At 34.7% G+C, this 19,856-nt stretch overlaps 1 protein-coding gene across 1 annotated transcript; it reads right to left on the reverse strand.

The window, feature by feature from the left end:
* Window positions 1–881: 881 nt before the first annotated feature.
* Window positions 882–2,747, reverse strand: LOC148620971 (uncharacterized). The gene is made up of 2 exons (XM_088574912.1): window positions 1,909–2,747; window positions 882–1,300 (listed from the first exon to the last, which is right to left on the reverse strand). The coding sequence occupies exons 1-2, from the start codon at window positions 2,668–2,670 to the stop codon at window positions 1,256–1,258; spliced, it is 807 nt and encodes a 268-aa protein (XP_088431038.1). The 5' UTR covers window positions 2,671–2,747; the 3' UTR covers window positions 882–1,255.
* Window positions 2,748–19,856: the final 17,109 nt, after the last annotated feature.

Here is a 19,856-nt window from a genome sequence, read left to right on the forward strand (position 1 = left end):
GCTTTTAGCTAGAGATCGCTAAGCATACCACTAGATGGAATGTGTGACGGGTGGGGAGCAGGAGAGTAACCTTGATGTTTTCCAGAACTTGGAATATGTATTTCATGAGTGGTCACACGTACTTTTCAATCGGTATTCCTCCATTTTCTATTGTTTTGATATTTAGGAAACAATACCACACCATGGGAGCCTGAGCAATGAGAAGTGTGTGTAGCTATTATATTACGACGGGGAATTATCACAGGGAAGATGTTTGTAAAAATATATTAGCTACGCACGTTCATGGACAAGGACTTCTTTTTGACCGCTACAACATATACATCTACATCGTTTTTGCGTCCAAAATAACTGTTGTATTTTATTGCGCTATTTTGAATTTTTTTTTGGGTTGAAACTTTTATATTTAATTGATAATTTATAATTGCATTCTAACATTGTCGAGTATATTACAGAAAGGAAATTTTGCATCTTTTCCATACTCGTCTGCAAATGTTTTTTTTTTTTACCTGAATATCTACTTACCGTTCAATCATAGATACAACATATGCTCACATTTTCCATTGTTCAAATTCCAAATGGAGTGAATATAGAAACACGAAAATGAGTCTCTAAGACACGGATGTTCCGCTCGGCACTTATTTGTGGAAACCCCCTAACCTTTATGCAGTTCATTTGTTATTGTCATGATGAATAAGTGTACAAATTTTCATCAAGATCAGACTTGCAGCTCCAGAGAAATCAACTGAAATGCAAAGCTTAACATAGGTGTGACGGTCGAACAAACATACCGAAAAATATATATATCCTACAACAAAGCTTGGGGAGATAAATAAACAAACGAACCAACCAACAAAATAAAATAAGACAAACAACGCCAATTAGAAGTGATTTTTTGGTTGAAATTCTTATTAACAAGGGCATTCATACCAATTTTATTTTCTCTCGCTTCAAAAAATGCCTCCTTTATATAATCAATGTAATACATGAGATATATAATTTCGTAAGGCGATATATAAATCAACATTGGAATAAGGACCATCGTTTCTTATCCATCCTATCTCCTCTAATATATTGTTACAAAAATCATATATGTCAACGTCGCATACACGATCATTGTTAAAAGAACATTCATTCAAACAAACGTCGACTTCGTCTTCATTTACTTTATGGATATAATCTTCAGCATCAAGCAACGCTGGCATTCTGTGTAATAGGTATGGCCTCCCTGAAGGTGCGGCTGTTGATGAGTTGTGCCTTATTTTGTGCTGATTTGTGCCAATACAATAGCTTTTATATCTTTCTAGAAAAAAATAAGCAAATATTATCAATAATCAGATTACTAATTTCCTAATCCGCTGGGGTAGCTATAAAATGCGAAACGAAATCTATAAATTGCGAAACGAAACTGTAAAATGCGAAACGAAGCGAAGAAAAAAAATCATTCTTTTGCCACGTAAGAGTTGAAACGTGCTTCGTATAATTTATCGCTAACGCTCATGGTAAAATTTTAGGCATAAATTGACTACCCATAGTAAAATCCCCAGAAATTTACCTTTCCACGAATAGACATTTTTTTGCTAACAATGGGTTAGTCGATGAGCATGCGTAGAGCATTCTCAATATAAACTTCTGCCACGAAAATGTTTTTGTTCTACCCAAGCCCTGCCTCGTGGAAGTGTATATTGAGCATTCTCATCAACTTACCACAAAATGGTCTATTATGTGTTAAATAAACTATGAAGGAGACGTTATATTGTGCACGGGAGGTAGACAAATCATTTACAATCATGACCAGCATGTACCCCCATAAAACATTATAGAAAATGTATCTAGGATCATCTAGAAATGGGATTTCTCTTGCACTCGTGAAAACTTTTAGAACTTGCAAGAACTAAGATTTATACATACCTGAATAAGCTCCATAAAACAGAATTGAATTACGTTGACGTCCAAGATTGACCCGTTGAAAAGATTATAATGTTTCAGCAGTTTGAACAGATTTATCCAAAACTCCGTACACTGTTTGCGGAACATTGCCCACAGTGATTCAATTCTCTTATTGTGTGTACTTGAGCCATACATATAGCACTTAACTGAATGGATACTATTTCGGTGGAAGAATCGCTGCATATGTTCAACAAACTTATTTTCTGTTCCAAAGTCACTTCTGACCGATTTCGAGCAACCTCCCAGTCCTACGACAGCTTCGATATAGTATCCTGCTATAACTTTTGGGTCATTGTTCGTTATTCCAGCCTTCAACCATATAAGTTTTCTAGAAAAACCATCTATACATCCGTGAATGGTTATGCCGAAAGGTTTGAGTTTATCGTACCCGTCTATATGCCAAATGCTGTTGGGTCCACAAGATATGTACGCTCTGCGTTTTAACTTGCGTCTTTTCCGAAATTCAACACCTTGCCTATCCAAAGCTTTCAGAATAACACGAACGTTCTCCATGCTAATCACTAAGTTGTTCTTTATACACTGTTGATGAACAAAGCAATATCCATGTGATCCATTTGTCTTCGTCAGAAACGATTGAATAAAATCATAGCATCTTTCTATACTTGATTGTTTGCGTATATAAAGCCCAATAGAATTTGTAATTCGACGTAAATGCCGTGTACTAATAGAGATATCATGTTTATCCTGAAGTAAAAGCTTCATTTCTGAGTAAGAATATCCGTGTCTGAAATAGGAATACAGAGATGGAAGCCACCATTTTTCCACATTCTAAGAAAAATCTGAAAAAAGAAATATTAATATGTTTACATCGGCGCTGGACTTTTTGGGTACAGTAAAGCAAAATATACAATAATTTTTTATTGGTAGCAATTAAAACATCTTGAACATTTCTTAAAAAATCGAAAAGATTAATTAATTTGATTAACAGAACTACTGATAAATTAAATTTGCACATGCATGTGCACTACAGTATGGAATGCAACCGCCACACATATGCACACTCTGTGTGTCTAGAGAGGGAACAGCAACTTTCTCCTGCGATAAGTTAAAATGTGCATTTTGATATACATGTTTGATTTTATGTTACATGTACCAATAGCAGAATTTGGACCTTTCACAACTTAGTATTTCGATTGAAAGAGCTTTCTATCTATCAGAAAATAGGGCTTTCATCAACATCCATCAGATAGCCGCTCATTGATTTATTTTTTCACTAGCTCATTTGCGTTTTCAAAAATAAAAAATATTCATGACTCCCTTTTCTGCATTCCTTTGATCTATTAGCATTCTGCTTTTCTATACATTTTTAAAGTTCTGTCAGCCCTATTTTGCGTTTCAGTCATTCTACTCCGATCGAATTCCAGTAAACTATATAACAATTTATTCTATTCTTTTTTAATTAAAAAAACCCCAAAATAATATATAATTGAATTAAAGTAAAATTAATCACCTGATATGGAGTTAAACTATGCAATATATTTATACACATAATCTCTCATTTTATTTATTTATTTTTTACTATTATTATTTTTTTTACTTTTGTGAATCATGTGCACATGCTTAAACTCCCAAATAATATTTTTTTTTTATTTTCCTTATTTTCCTACCTTGGCTTATAAATACATTTTTTATTTGCTTCTATGGCTAAACTTTTGGCCATTCTTAGATCCACGTGTAAATTTTGGATTTACATTTTACACTTGTTAAATTCTAAAAGTTGACCAATCTAACCAAAATTGGTCAACCCATTCACCAGAAGCATGAGCATGAACGGTCTTGTGTGGCGTTAGTAAAATTGCGTACTAACGTCGTGTGCTAGCACGGTAAAGTCTGGGAAATACGCCCGGCTAGACAAGACAGTCTAAATTTACATACACTTTTTGGCTCGGCATAAATTTTTCGGCATTCTAAAAAAGCATACACCTTTTGTAACTGAAACTCCAACATTATCAACTATTAAATTTGCACTTCACATTTGGATATTCACTAAACCACACCCATTTGACTCTAAAACGCATACACTTTTTGGCAATCTAAATCACACAGGTCTCCCCTGCCTTCTGGGTCCGACTGGTTATCCTTGGCTTTTCTCCATCCAACTTGGCATTTTCCTCCTTTACATGGTCCATTTTCAAATTTTATTTTTACTATTTACTATTTAATATCTAACATTTCAGCTATTCATAATTTATATTACCTTTTTCCTATACTTTTTAAACAACTTTTTTTTTGGTTAAAAATACAATTTAAATAAGTAGCAAAATTATTTAAAGCTCACCAAATTGGGCCGTCCGTGCGAGACCCGACAGGGTAGTCAAGGACGTTAAAAACCCCCTTTGTTTTATTTTCTTTTTGGTTTATTCTTACGTTTGTTATTAACACAGAATACAGATACTCTTGGTCTTTTTATATCCCTTTGATTTCGATTTTTTGTCTCTTTCAGTTGCATGTTGTAATTGCAGAGATGCGTATAAGTGTCTAGTTCTTGTTATCTTAAGCGGAAATTCATGATTTCGTTTTATTTCTACATTACCCGATCGACGGAAAACGTTCCAAACGTTCAAAAAGTGAAAATTCGACAAATCGCTAGACATTTGTTTTGGTCGAATTTTATCCGTTTTAAATGGTTTAAACCATAATAAATGAAATATGTGAATTCCTAAGTGTATGTACAATTACAAAGTATCATTATTTCATAGAAGAAATTGCCAATGGATTGTAGAATTGCGTTGGAGCGTGACATTTTTTCAACGAATTACCCGGATAATATTGACATCCGACATTTCGCTAGACGTTTTCAAAAAAGATGTAACTTTTTTGTTTGTACTGGAAATTTCATCAAATGCCGACGTAGAATTGCTGAAAGTATGTACATTTTTAGGAAATATTAATCGGAAAAGAATAGTGTGTAAATAAGTTCTTACATTAATAACAGAATATATTTACTGAACGCTCTTAGAAATCTGCCCATTTACAAACACTTTCATTTTTGCATTGAATATTTTTTTTGTCTAAAATTAACGCAATTTTGATAACTATCTCAAAATGAACATATGAAATTATTCTTCCATGCAAAATTTGGCAAATTTGATACCCTCTGCAATACGCAATTCACTATTTTAGCTTTTTTGAACCTCCTCTGTGTTACACCTGACATAAGGAATTTTGACGTTTTTTTTACGGGTCTTTGGAAAGTTTAATTGATTATAAAGAATAGGAAGTACCATTTGTGACAAATATTCAGAACTTATTACTAGTTCAGATTCCAATAGTATATAGCTTTCACATAATCACAGTTTTGATTGTTTACAATGGTCATTTATAGTTGAGATAGGTGTGTTTTTCAACGTCAGATACTAAAGGTTCTAGAGAGCTGAATCGCTCACCTGGTTAAACACATGCATAAACTACAGATGGTCAAATACTTATGCAAATTTGCATGAAGAATAGATCTTATTTGATTAAGCTTTTAATTATTTTTTTCTATTTACATTCAATTAATCTGCTATTATTTCCGAAATAATCAGCAAAATGACACTTTTATGAGCTATTACTCTAAAAAGGATCACCAAATTTTTCTGAAATTTTAACAAATGATATACCTTATTATTCCAACCATTTTTTCTCAATTACATTAATTATCAGTCTGTCATTGTTTTCTTAATAATCTGCTATAACTGGAAAAATTACCAAGAATTACTCTTTCAATGGTCCAAGAAGGATCAACACATATTTCTGAAAAATGCACCAGGAATAGATCTTACAATGCTCAACAATTTTCAAATGTTATCTGAACACCAATCTGCTTCCGTTTTCTAAATAATAAGGAAAAACTGGAAAAATTCACACACAAAACATGACACTTTCAAGGACCCTAACTCCAATAGGAGTTACATTTTTTTGTCTGTAATTTGAACCAACGATAGATTTTAATGTTTGGGGGTTAGGGAATAGTGAGCTAGTGTGCGTTAAGAGGCGCTTTACCTTTTTGGGATCAATCTCTTGAAGTCACTGTGACCATCACGTCTTGACTCCGTAGTCCCCTTATGCAGAATGAGAGTTGTCTATACGGAATTATAAATATGTTGTGGGAACGAGATATTTTCTTGTGGGAACGACATATTATCTTGAGGGAACAACGTAATATTGATTATGTTGTGGAAACGAGATATCTATCTTGTGGGAACGAGATATTTACCTTGTGGAAATGACATATATTATCTTGTGGGAACGACATAATATCTTAAGGGAACGATATATGTATCTTGTGGGAAAGAAATAGTATCTTGAGGGGACGACATAATTTCTTGAGGGAACGAGAAACTTATCTTGTGTGAACTACATACTTTCTTGAAGGAACAACATATTATTTTTTTTGTTCATGGCCGCATTCTGCCACCGTAGAAAACTGAGCAATGTTCACCAACTTAATACCCCACTGCCCAATTCGATAACATGCACCTTTTGACCTCCATACTGATTTAGATCAAAATCTAAATAAGAAGGTGCACAATGGAAACACGTAGTAAAGATTCTGTGAAAATTTCACTCAATTCCATTCAGTGATATAGGATGATTAACGGTTAAGAGATGGAACCCCCCCCCCATGTCCTCAAATTCACAAATTACAAAGCCCAAGTTTTGCTATGTGAAACCCCCAAATTGGTCCGGATCAAAATCTAAAATAGGTGGACAATGGCAGGGGCGTAGCTATGCCAAAATTATGTGTACTCAAAACAAATCATTAGGATCGCACCCACCTCAGAGAGGTGGCATTACGACAGAGGGCCTGGAGCCGATTACCGTTTTCTGGCACTTCATTTGATGTTAGAAAAAATATATTTCATGAGACTCAATTTGAATTTTGACTGATATGAGTATATTAAGGCTCTGACTGAACTAAATGTAATTTTTAACATTATTTCATGAGACTCAATTTGAATTTTGACTGATATGAGTATATTAAGGCTCTGACTGAACTAAATGTAATTTTTAACATATTTATTAAGTAATTTGCATATTTTAACATCAAAACAATAGTCAAAAACAATAGAATGAAGTGAACAATAGTAAATTAATTACAGGATTCAGAAACAAGAATGAAAGTCCTATATCAATCCATCTTTTGAACTAAATGTTGTTTTGTCGATACGCACAATTTAAATGACTTTGACTACCTTTACCACAAGGCTCCGATGAGCTTTTTCAATTTTTCATAGATCCCTGTTTTCACCCATGGATAGCCTGTAGCTGCGAACATCCACGGTGAAAAACATCAATCCAAGGCAAGAAACGTAACGTGTCTTCAATGAACGGCGGCTCTGCCGAGGAAAGCCTCACAAAAAAGGATAACATTGCACGCAGGCCCAGCGAAATACATTGTACTAGTACATGCATTTTCAGATTACATTAGCAACATGAAAGAAGACTTTAGTAGAAAAAAAAATTATAGAGGGATCAAACAATCCTGACTTGGGACAGGCGTAAAAAAGTAAATGCAACAGGCAGATGGACATACACCAGCCAAACGGAGAACGTGAATCGAAGATCCTACGAAACAAACATACATCTTTCATGTAATAAATATCTTTATCTCATACGTACAAGATTAACGGTCGTTATCATGATCGTTGTCTTGGATCGTAACGATGTATCCATCTGTACCATGAAAACTGATTTGTTCAACGTGTCATAGTTTTACTTTCCTCTTTCGACTACCACCCTGTGCAGGTCCGGGTGTTAAAAGAATAGGCCTGCAGCAGCGCTAAGCTTGTCGTAAAAGGCGACTAAATAGTGCTCAGAACCCTAGCCTGGGGCGCTCTGCCCACAGAGCAACTGGGATGTGTGCCCCAGGTGGTGGAATGGGGTACCCCTGGTGTTACATGCTGGGGTTGTCAGGCTATATAATACGGAAAACCTGACCGCAAACCATAGTGGTGCACCGTGTTGGGAAAGATGCCACGTTCCTCGCACGTCAAAGAACCCTACTGTGGTATTCTCCCGGAGTAGGAACCATAGGGCTCCCCACAGGAGGCTAAATTGCCCGACCCTACCCACCTCTCCCTATTTCCAGTGGCAATCAAAATTTGTCGACCCCATTGTCCTTGTGTCCCATCCCTTTTTCATTTCATCATCATTTCATGTTCATTTTATCATCAATCATGTTCATCGTCTGAATATAGCTGAAATATTGCTGCTCGGACGTTAAACCCCAACAAACAAACAAACACTTTCGTCTACCCTGGATTTGACTTTTTATGAGCAACTCGGCGTTTTTTTCTAGATTGAAAGCAGAGGACGCTTACCCTACCAGTGCACCTGGTCCATGCTCCTAATTTTAGAGTCCGAGTTGCTCATTTATTTTTGTTACTTTGTATGAATTATTTTAGTAACGTTATGTTCTTTATAGTATTTGTCTGTTTTACATGTCTGGTCATTGTCCCTGGATTACATTCTTTTCCACTTAAATCTTGGTTCCCTTGATTACTCTTTTACATCTGTATTGGGTAATGATCCATTTGTTACATTTAATTCTCCGTGTCATGAATGAATTATGAATAAATGGAATGGTGTTAACATACATTCCATTTTTATCAGGTCAATCCATACATGGTAGGTTAGGCACCGACCATTTTTATATTGAACGAGGGGGCTGGGATATTTTTGTAAAAAAAATATTAATTTCACTTTGAAGAAAAATAAAAATAAAATTTTTGTTGTGGCACGAAAAAAATAAATGATCTTGCTTAATGGTGGAAAAAATAATGTTGTAATCTGTATTTCATAAAAAAGGAAAGGAAAGGAGAGGAGAGGAATCTCATGTACATATATTGAGTGTACCATAAACTGCCATTCAACATGTTAAATTATGTATGGAGAAGTATGTAACAAATGTCTTTAAAATTAACATTTTACGGTTTATAGTTGAAAAATTTCATAATGTAATAATGAGCAACTAAATGGATATCAATATCCAGAGATGTTTGCGTTATATTAATCCAGTTTATTCAACAAACTATTAGAAGGATGCAAAAAATACACGAACTACCACTAAACATTATAACCAATATAGACTTTATCTCCAGTAGAGAAGAGATGAGAATACCATGCCGTCCGATTATTCCCAATTTGGGAAATTGCGAAGACCTCTTGACTATTTTTTGCTTCCTATATGTTAAGACCAAGGAACTTAAGTACGCATGTACACAAGCATGTTTAGTAATGAACTAATTAAGGCGGCTGAAAGCATTCACTTTGAAATGAAAAAAAAAGAGACTATGCTATAGTTTTGAGTAATGAGAAATTACTTCTAATATTATAATTTGTTATATTAGAATTAGTTCTTAATGCGATGTGCAATAAGACAGTGCCTTGCTCTGACATATGCGACATACAAGTGTAAGAATTTATCAACTTTATGGTTGAAAAGTTTCGAAACAAGCACAACATAATTAGCTCCAAGATGATGGCTTTATTGTCTTAAATGGGACTTTTGATCAACTTCAAATGTTATTTAACATGGCTAATAAGAACATGAACCGCTCAAATTTACTTATACGTAATCTAAGTCCTCAGTTAATTTCTTAGAGAAAGAGCAATTAAATCCAATTGGAATAAGGTGAAACCTTACGACACTTAAGACTAAATAGTAGTCCAGTGTGCCTAATGCACAATCTCAAAAGTTTCAATTCATTAAAAAGTTACCGACTGCAAAATATACAGCTTGTGCTGCCCACTAGCAGAGCGTATGCTCTCAGTCTTGAAGTCAATAAAAAAAAATTATAAGTTATCAACATTTGTAACAAATACTATCCAACATTACACGCAATCTCGTATTTGTTACGAAAGCACTGGTCTTATATAGATAATGACCCTGAATGCTCTCAACTATTAGAACCACCACTAAAGCAGACGCTGGTCAAACCTTTATAATGCACGTCTTTCATGAGCAATTAAACTATTAATGTTACTCCACAGTACTTTTTATCTGTTGAAGATAAAATCATCACATGTATATACCGTTCTTTAAATATGCATCTTTTACATAATACATTTAATTACGAAACTAATTAATATTTTCACTATATGATCTGAAGCCAAAGCAACATTCCTGAAATATACTTGTGATATGTGTATATGTATTACAAAATACATTTGCTTTCACTTAACTATAATTTTTCATCCGCCGATAAACTTTCTCCCTTAAGACTGCCTCAATGATTGCAAGCTGGAGAGTGGAGACATTATACGAAACCGGAGAAGGTGCTCAGGCTGCAAGAGAAATGGAGCCCTACAACCAGGATATTTTGGGACGAAGTTAGATGGACATCATCTGGAGCGGTCGTACTATCTTCAGGGAAATTAAGTTCTACTGTACTCTGGACCACAAAACGAGGATGGCAACCATCAACACAGAGTAGAAATCTCGCTCAACATGAAGGCCAAATCATCATTCATTGAATGGAATCCTGTAAGTGAAAGATTTATCGTGGCAAGATTTATGTCAAAGATACAAAAAGTAACAGTCATTCAATGCTACCTCCTACCAACGTAGCAGAAGAAGACAAAGAAGAGTTTTACAACCAGCTTCAAGCTACCCAAGATTGAATAACACTTGGAGCATCTTGATTGTAATGGGTGACATTAATGCCAAAATTTGAAAAGATTACACAGGGAGATAACTCATCACGGGGACGGAATGAATTGGTAACATCAACGAAAATGGAGAACTCAGAATGCAGATTTTTACTCCCAGAACGATCTGGTCATAGGAGGTACGACATTCCAACTCTCTTACAAGGATATGCACTAAACAACCCGGGTGTCTCCAGGGATGAAAACTAAAAACCAGATAGACAACATTACAGTTGCCAGGAGATGGAGAAAGAACATGACAGCCGTTAGAGCTTATTGAGGCGCTGATATAGCATCCGATCATCAACTTGTGGTGGCTAAATTGAAGATCAAGATAGCCATGGTAACCAGACAAGATCAGATCAGGTACGAGAACACAATTACGAATATAGTTCCAACTTTGGTAGTAGGTACCTTCCACATTTTTTTCATATTTTTACTGGAAACTTATTTGCTGAAGTTTTGCCTCTAATTGGTAGAAAATAGGTTAAAATTACATGGGATTTTTTTTCATTAATCAATTCTGACTAAAAGTTGTGATTTGGTTCAGTGGAAGAAGGTTAAAATTTAGGACTTTCAACTCAGTTCATTTGTCATGTTTACCTTATCTCCGAATTATATGTATTAATTTCAGAAAATGATGGTAAAATTTTCTACAATTTATATATAAAATCCTGTTAATACATATCTTTAGGCCAGAGAAGTTTTATTCAGTTTGCCCTGGTGAAATTTTTTAATCTGCTCAAATGTGTATATTGAAATGCACTAGAAAATTAATTGCGGTCTCGTGCCATCAAGTATAACATGAGGAAGAGGCGCAGTAGACAAACAATTGGAAAGAGTAAAATCCACACATAACACCACATGCCAAGAAGAATTAGAATTCTCAAAGAAGGAATACAAGCCATGGTTATCTGACGATACAATCGAGACAACTGAGAAGTGTAGGTCTGTTAAAATTTAACTTGACCAGGTCAAGACAAGATGGCTGACGATCGAACATAGAGGTATATAGAAAGGAACAGACAGGATAAAAAACCTACATCAACGAGCTCGCTTCAAAAGCAAAGAATATAATGGGTAGAAATTAGACAAAAGCCGAGTACAACATCACACGCCAACTGACAGGTAGAAAGACCAACACATTCAAACCAGTGAAAGACAAATATGGCAATGTGATAACAAACCTAGATCGACCACTTTTAAATGGAGAAGATATATCAGATGCTCCTTATCCACCTCCAGAAAAAGACCTTGATGTTGATACTGGCCCAATCTCGAAGGATGAAATCATAAAAGCTCTACGAATAAGGACTGGAAAAGCCCAGGAATGAACCAAATTTCCACCTGAGGTCTTTAAGATCAACCTGGAAAAAACCTACATTTCGATTGATTGATTGTTTGTTTGTTGGGGTTTTTCGCCCGAGCAGCAATATTTCACCTGTTCTGTTGACACTCGGATCTGCACGGGGCCCTACATCACCTTGCATGACCTGTTTGAAAATCCCTGAAGAGTGGAGTTTAAGCTACATCATTATGCTTCCAAAGAAGGGCGACCTGAGCAACTGCCAAAAAACTGGAGAAGAATTCAGCTACTCTCCAGATTCCGATGCAGTCGATCATGTATTGACCAAACTTTACGACAAACGATCCCCGTGCAGGTCCGGGTGTTAAAAGAATAGGCCTGCAGCAGCGCTAAGCTTGTCGTAAAAGGCGACTAAATAGTGCTCAGAAACCTAGCCGGGGGCTAGGCGCTCTGCCCACAGAGCAACTGGGATGTGTGCCCCAGGTGGTGGAATGGGGTACCCCTGGCGTGTTACATGCTGGGGTTGTCAGGCTATAATACGGAAAACCTGACCGCAAACCATAGTGGTGCACCGTGTTGGGAACGATGCCACGTTCCTCGCACGTTAAAGAACCCTGCTGTGGTATTCGATAGGAGTAGGAACCTTTGCGCTCCGCCACAGGAGGCTAAATTGCCCGACCTTACCCATGCCCCTTTTTCCAGTGGCAATCAAAATTTGTCGACCCTATTATCCTTGTGACCCATCCTTTTTTTTCATTTCATGTTCATTTTGTCATCCATTTCATGTTCATTGTCTGAATATAGCTGAAATATTGCTGCTCGGACGTTAAACCCCAACAAACAAACAAACAAACGACAAACGTGATGACTTTTCATTCAGAATTGTCAACTTTCCTTTCATCTGTGGCAACATCCCTTCGGCTCCTGCGTATGGAGTGTTCATATCACAACTCATACGTTATGCCAGAGCTTGCCGAAACTACGCAGACTTTTTGTATCGCGCTAGAACTCTAACAAATAGGCTTCTGGAACAGGGTTATGTTGCTACAAGATTGAAGTCATCACTACAGAAGTTTTATGGTCGTCATTATGAACTCGTGGATCGTTATGGTGTATCCATCAGCACCATGAAAACTGATTTATTCAACGGGTCATAGTTTTCCTTTCCTCGTTTGTCTACCCCGGACTTGACTTTTTATGAGCAACTCGGCGGGTGTTTCTAGAAAAGTAGAGGACGCTTACTCTACCGGTGCAGCTGGTCCATGCTCCCAGTTTTTAGTGGAGTCCGAGTTGCTCATTTACTCTTGTTACTTTGTACGTATGATTTTAGTTACTTTATGTTCTTTGTTGTGTATGTCTGTTTTCCATGTCTGGTCTTTGTCCCTGGATTACATTCTTTTGATTACCGCTATAACCTTGGTTCCCTTGATTACCCTTGCCACATTACGGGTCATCATCGAGGAGTAAATAGAATGGCAATCAGCCCTCTACATAAACTTTGTGGACTTCAAGAAGGCGTTAGCATAGTTAACAGAAACGCACTTCGGCAAGTACTTAGACACTGTGGAATCCCTGTAAAATTGTAAAGATTATCCAAGGACTCTACAAAAACACCAAATGTCAAGTCATCCACAATTCAGCACTCTCACCATCCGTCAATGAACATACAAAAAATACTCCAAGGTCGTCACCTGTCATCCATTATTTTCTATATAAGTGTGCAAGAATATTAATTAACAATTATGACGATTGTGACGTGGGCTGCTTCCCTGCAACAGTCCCAGACTTTCTGGTGCTCTGTATGGTTTAGAAAAAAAGAAGCAACTCCTCATCAATTCCTGGCTTCAGACAAAGCCATGTCTTGTTTAGGCCAAGTAAATTTCATTCAACCCTCACCAGATGGCAGGATTTTACTTTTTTATTATTTTTTAATCCTTACCAGATATTTGCTGGCCTAATTTTATCCTTTTGGTGTATAGACATGTTCTAAATCCATAGCCACATCAGATTCAGAGAAGAAACATTATTTTGGTCACTAAGAATTGAAAGATTTGTATATTATAGTGCCTAAATACAACAAACTGGAGTGAAAAAATCCTGATTTTGATATTTCCATCCCATTTAAAAAAAGGTCATTTTTAGGAGCGGGAAGGAATGTAAACCTATTAATTAATTTTATTTGCTCTTAACAAGAATACAATACCTGATTATCTGAGTCTTTACTTTCATGTCCTCCCTTGATATTTACATAATATTTTACATTTATTATTTATCGTAAATTTGACTAGCAAAAAAAAAAAAAAACTGCCGTATTCCTGAAAAAAAATTATAATTCAATTGCTATTCCAAAAAAAAAATATTTCAAGAAGAGCAGAAACAAATTATTTAGCAACATTGAAAATCCCAGCCCAACACCCGGTATAAAAATGGTCTGTGCCTTAATTATAATGGTGAACTGTTACCCATTTTTCTGACATTACACTGTACTTTTCACGATCACTCAGACTATAAGAAAAAAGAATAACATGGCGGACATGGATGGACGGGTGTATTTTACAGAGGTCAGTTTTTGATTTTGTTTGTCAAATGGGGTTTTGTTGAGGTCACCAATATAGAAATTCAACTGTATTTTCTGCCTGTAATATGAAGAATGCAGTAAAAGCACATGCATGGGACGTAAAAACAAAAGACAGCGCATGAACATTTAGTTCCCAGGGTGGATCGTTCATAAACATGTCGAGCACACCCCAACAGCAGATGGGTAATTTGACTTTCGCCATCCAAAATGCAAATGATATGCTTTACGGTCCACCACCATACCTCTAAAGCACATCTCCAATAAACCCTAACGTCCAAGGAGTGCAACAAAATCAATTAGGGCCACAGTGTCAATCATCTACGCCAATACACAGTAATTTCCAATCAAACCCACCGCCACAACATATAAATTCCGTACAGGGTCAAGGACAATACACACAATTGTCAACAATGGGACAGTTTCCTATTAACAATAGCATCGGTGTTGTTTTGAACGACATTCAAAATAAACTTAGAAAATTAAACCTACTGGATAGTATCGTTGATAGATTACGAAACATAGAACAACGATTTAATGTGGTTGAAAATGACATTGTACAACTCAAAAGGTCGGTAACGGATAATCAAAACAATTTTGAAAAGAACAATAGTGATATGCAAATTTTTCATACAAGATTACGCGACCTAGAAGCAGCAAAGGGGGAGCTTGAGGACATTACTTATAAAATGCACGAATCGTTCTTGGACCAAAAAACCCGTGCGATGAAGTACAACTTATTTTTTGAAAACATCCCCGAAGTGAAGCCTGATCCTACCACAGTTGAAAATACAGAAAAGGTATTAATCGATTTTATTAAAAATGAAATGAAAATTGACTCTAACATATCGTTTCATAATGTTCATCGTTTAAAGCCACGACGTGATCGAAAACCACCATCAATTGTAGCAAAATTTCTTTACAACAACGAAAAGGAAAAAGTTCTCACCGCTGCTAGAACCGAACTGTCGGGAAAACCGTATAAAGTATACCAGCAATACCCGCAGGAGATTAGCGATAGGAGAAGGCAGTTAGTGCCAGTCATGAAGGAACTACGCAAACAAAACCAAAGGGCATATATAGTACGTGATAAACTTTTCGTAAATGGTAGACCGTATATCACAGACGAACCAAGACAATTTAACCATATTAACAGGATGCAACAGGAAGGAATGAATTCCCAAAATGTGCGCGGTACAGTTCCGGATTCCAGACAAGTACATTTCAGTTAGGCCAGGCGGCATAGTGGTGCAAAAGAACAGTACAATAAAAATTGTAATAAACATTTTCTTAATTTATCATGTCTTAACGTATGTGGTTTAATTTCAAAATTAAAAAACACTGATTTTTTGCAATTTATTGAAAACTATGACATTTTATTTTTTCAAGAAACAAAAACTGATATATATGATCACTTGTGTTTACCAAAAGGTTATAGTTACAAAGCCAAACACAGGAAAACATGTCATAAGAAATCTGGTGGTATTATAATTATTTATAAAAATTATCTATCCAAATTTCTGGAATTTCCAGAAACAGAGTCCGATTATGTTCAGTGGGTGAAAATTGATAAATCCTTATTACAATCTGATCACAATTTTATTTTTGGATGTATTTATGTCCCACCCGAAAACACTAAATACTCTTCTCCCGAAGCATTCAATAAAATTGAATCTGAGATGATTGATATGGTGAAAGAGGGTGATTATATTGGATTTCTTGGTGATTATAATGCAAAAACTGGTACTTTACTAGATTATGTAGAAACAGACAAGTCATTATTAGATCTGTTTGATTTAGATGAGGATGTAGACTTGATAAAGTTCATGTATGACTATGAAAATTTAACAAAAGCAGGTATACCATTAGATAGAAAAAATTCTTGTACATGTCGACCAAATGCATACGGCCACAGGCTACTTGATTTTTGTAGAAAAAATAATATTTATATTGTAAATGGTCGAGTAGGTAAAGATAATATGAAAGGTGAATGCACAAGTGGTGACATATCACTGATTGATTATTTTTTAGCATCTTCAAATTTATTTCCATATATTATTGATTTTGAAGTAAAAGATTTTTCGCCATTATTTTCCGACGTACATAAACGGTTACACATTTCCCTTGGTATGTTGAAACGCGACCGGACGATTACCGAATCCGAGACACCTGATGATAGTATCCCGACCACACGTCCACGCGCTTGGTCCGAAGATAAAACTGAAAACTATATAGAATGTTTTCTGTCAGACTCGAGATTTGAAAATATAAATCGCTTTGTTGATTTACTTGATGAAAAGCATAACAACGGAGAAATTATTACAGATGACTGTGTTAACAAAATTGTTGACGACATCAGCGAACTTTTTAATGACACAGCAAAATCTGTGTTCGGGATTAGAAAGAGTCCTACAAATCGAGATGGACCTAATAGTGATAATTCGCAACAAACCCCGTGGTTTAATACCGCTTGTAAAGATAAGCGCGAAATTTTTCATACAGTTAGAAGAAAATATAACGTTTGTAAAAGCGATTTAAATAAAGCGCGAATGAATCTTCTAGTCGAGAATACAAAAAAGAGCTTAATAAAGCATACGATCAATTTCAAAACCAGATGACGGGTGAAATAAGAAGCGTTTCTAAGAGTAATCCAAAGAAATTTTGGGATATTCTTCGCCGCTGTACCAACAGCAAGAAGTCAGATATTGATGTCCCGTTAAAAGATTTGTACGAATATTTTAAAGAAATAAATCGTGGTGACGACACTCAATTAGATTTTAATCCTGATGAGCAGAACGATATTAATTCTGAAATTTCAGACCGTATACTGAATGGTAAAATAACGGCAGAAGAAATAGAGCGTGTGGTGAGAAAATTACATAGTAATAAAGCATCTGGTTTAGATTTTATTACTAATGAATATTTAAAACACACACTCATTATTATGCTTCCTGTTTATACGAAACTATTCAATATAATTTTTGAAACGGGTATTGTCCCCGAATCATGGACAACAGGTAATATACATCCAATCTATAAAAATAAAGGGAATTCGATGGATCCGAAAAACTACCGTCCTATAAGCCTAGTAAGCTGCTTCAGTAAAGTCTTTACTACTATTATAAATAACAGGCTTACTTCGTTTTCTGACGAAATTAACCTTATTTCGGAGGTACAATGTGGATTTAGAAAATCACATTCAACGGTTGATAATATTTTCATCTTGAATTCTTTTATTGATTTATATTTGCATACAAAGAATAAATTGTTTTGCACGTTCATAGATTTTAGCAAAGCCTTCGATAAGGTGAATCGAAGTGGTCTCTGGTCAAAAATGATAAAATCTAATATTCAGGGAAAATGTTTTAATATCATTAAGAATATGTATCAAAATATAAAGTCATGTGTAACTAAAGGGGGTATTAATTCAGATTTTTTTGCTTGTGAACTAGGTGTGAGGCAAGGGGAAAATCTTTAAACCCTTCCTCTTTGCAATCTTCATGAATGATTTAGAATCATATTTTGAAAATCATTATGCTGATTCATTACACATAGTTGACGATTTATTTTTCGAACATTTGAATATTTTCATGAAGGTTTTTCTCCTTCTTTATGCGGACGATACTTTGCTCTTTTCGGAAACTTTGGATGGCATGCAAAATACATTAAATATTTTTGATGATTACTGCAAATTATGGAAGCTTGAGGTAAATACTGAAAAAACTAAAGTTGTGGTTTTTTCAAAAAGAAAATTTAGACCAGATGTAAAACTGAAATTGAATGGGAAAGAACTAGATTATACTGATACTTATTCCTATTTGGGCATACTATTTCAATATAATGGTAGTTTTAATGCTGCAAAAAAGAAACTGGTCGAACAGTCACAAAAAGCTTTATATGCTGTTTATTATAAAATACGAAATTTACGACTACCAATAGATTTACAGTTAAAGATTTTTGATTCTTTGATATGGTAGTGAAGTTTTGGGTATTGGAAAAAACGATAATATAGAAAAGGTGCATTTACAGTTTATGAAGAAAATACTTGGAGTCAGAATTACAACTCCTAATTTTCTAGTATATGGTGAATTAGGTCGATACCCATTATACATTAATATTAAGATTAAAATGTGCTTTTGGAGTAGATTGTTAGTAACTAATAAGTTATCGTCAAAAATTTATAAATTGTTGTACTCTTTGTATATAGATGGTCAATATCAGTCAGCTTTTGTGAAAAATATTGCAAACATTTTTGATGATACTGGTTTAAGTTTTATATTTAATAGCCAGATGCCAGTTAATCCAATATGGATAAAAAATTATGTGAAACAGATATTTATTGATCAATTCATTCAAAAATGGCGTAGTGATATAGCTAATTCATCTCGTGGACACTTTTATTCTCTCTTTAAGCAAGACTTTTGTTTAGAGCCTTATTTACTACGTCTTCAATATAATTATAGATGTTATATTACTAAATTCAGATTGAGTAATTTCAAAATACCTATCGAAACTGGCAGATGGCTAAATATAGCAAAGGAAGACAGAAAATGCCCAAAATGTTTAAATAATGATATAGGAGATGAATTCCACTATCTTTTTATATGTACTAATCCAGAAATCAGTAACCTCAGAATTAAATATATTCCCGATTATTATATCAAATATAGCAGTGTCGAGAAAATGGCAGGTATTTTTGCATTATGTCATGTAGATTTACTGAAAAATGTATCTTTTTTTCTAAAGAGTTTGAGCAAATTATTTGTGTAATACCGTACCATCTCTGTTAACCATGTTTTTTCCCTTTATGTGTTTGTATTTTGTTCTTTATCAATGTATATATGTTTGTAGTTAAAATGCTGTATTGTATTCTCATGTTGAACTCTGTGCCTGAGTTATTAAATAAAGTCTTTGAATCTTAAAAAAAAATAATATATATATATTAGGATAAGGTGGCGAAAAACCTTCTTTTTCTTTTTTGCCATTTTGAAGCCAAAGTGGACAAAAAAATCAATATTTTATAACATTAGAAAATGAATTTTTAATATTAGAAATTTATTTCATAATATTAAAAATTCATTTTCTAATATTACAAAATACAAATTCCTGATTTAGTAATATTATAAAATATCACAAATTTTGCAATATTACAAATTGAATTTGTAATATTAGAAAATCAGTCACATTTTTTAATATTACAAAATGATTTTCTCATATTAAAAAATCGCAACTGAATACAACAAATCCATTTTCTAATATTAGAAAATCAATTTCTTATATTAAAAAAAATCGTTTTTTAATATTAGAAATTCAATTGAATTTTTAATATTATTTAATATGTTTTCAATTTTTTGTGTAATTAAGGGGAAAACC

This window comes from Perna viridis, chromosome 3 (assembly GCF_037379345.1).
Source record: "Perna viridis isolate PV_CMFRI_1.1 ecotype Kerala chromosome 3, ASM3737934v1, whole genome shotgun sequence".
Taxonomy (NCBI): Eukaryota; Metazoa; Mollusca; class Bivalvia; order Mytilida; family Mytilidae; genus Perna; species Perna viridis.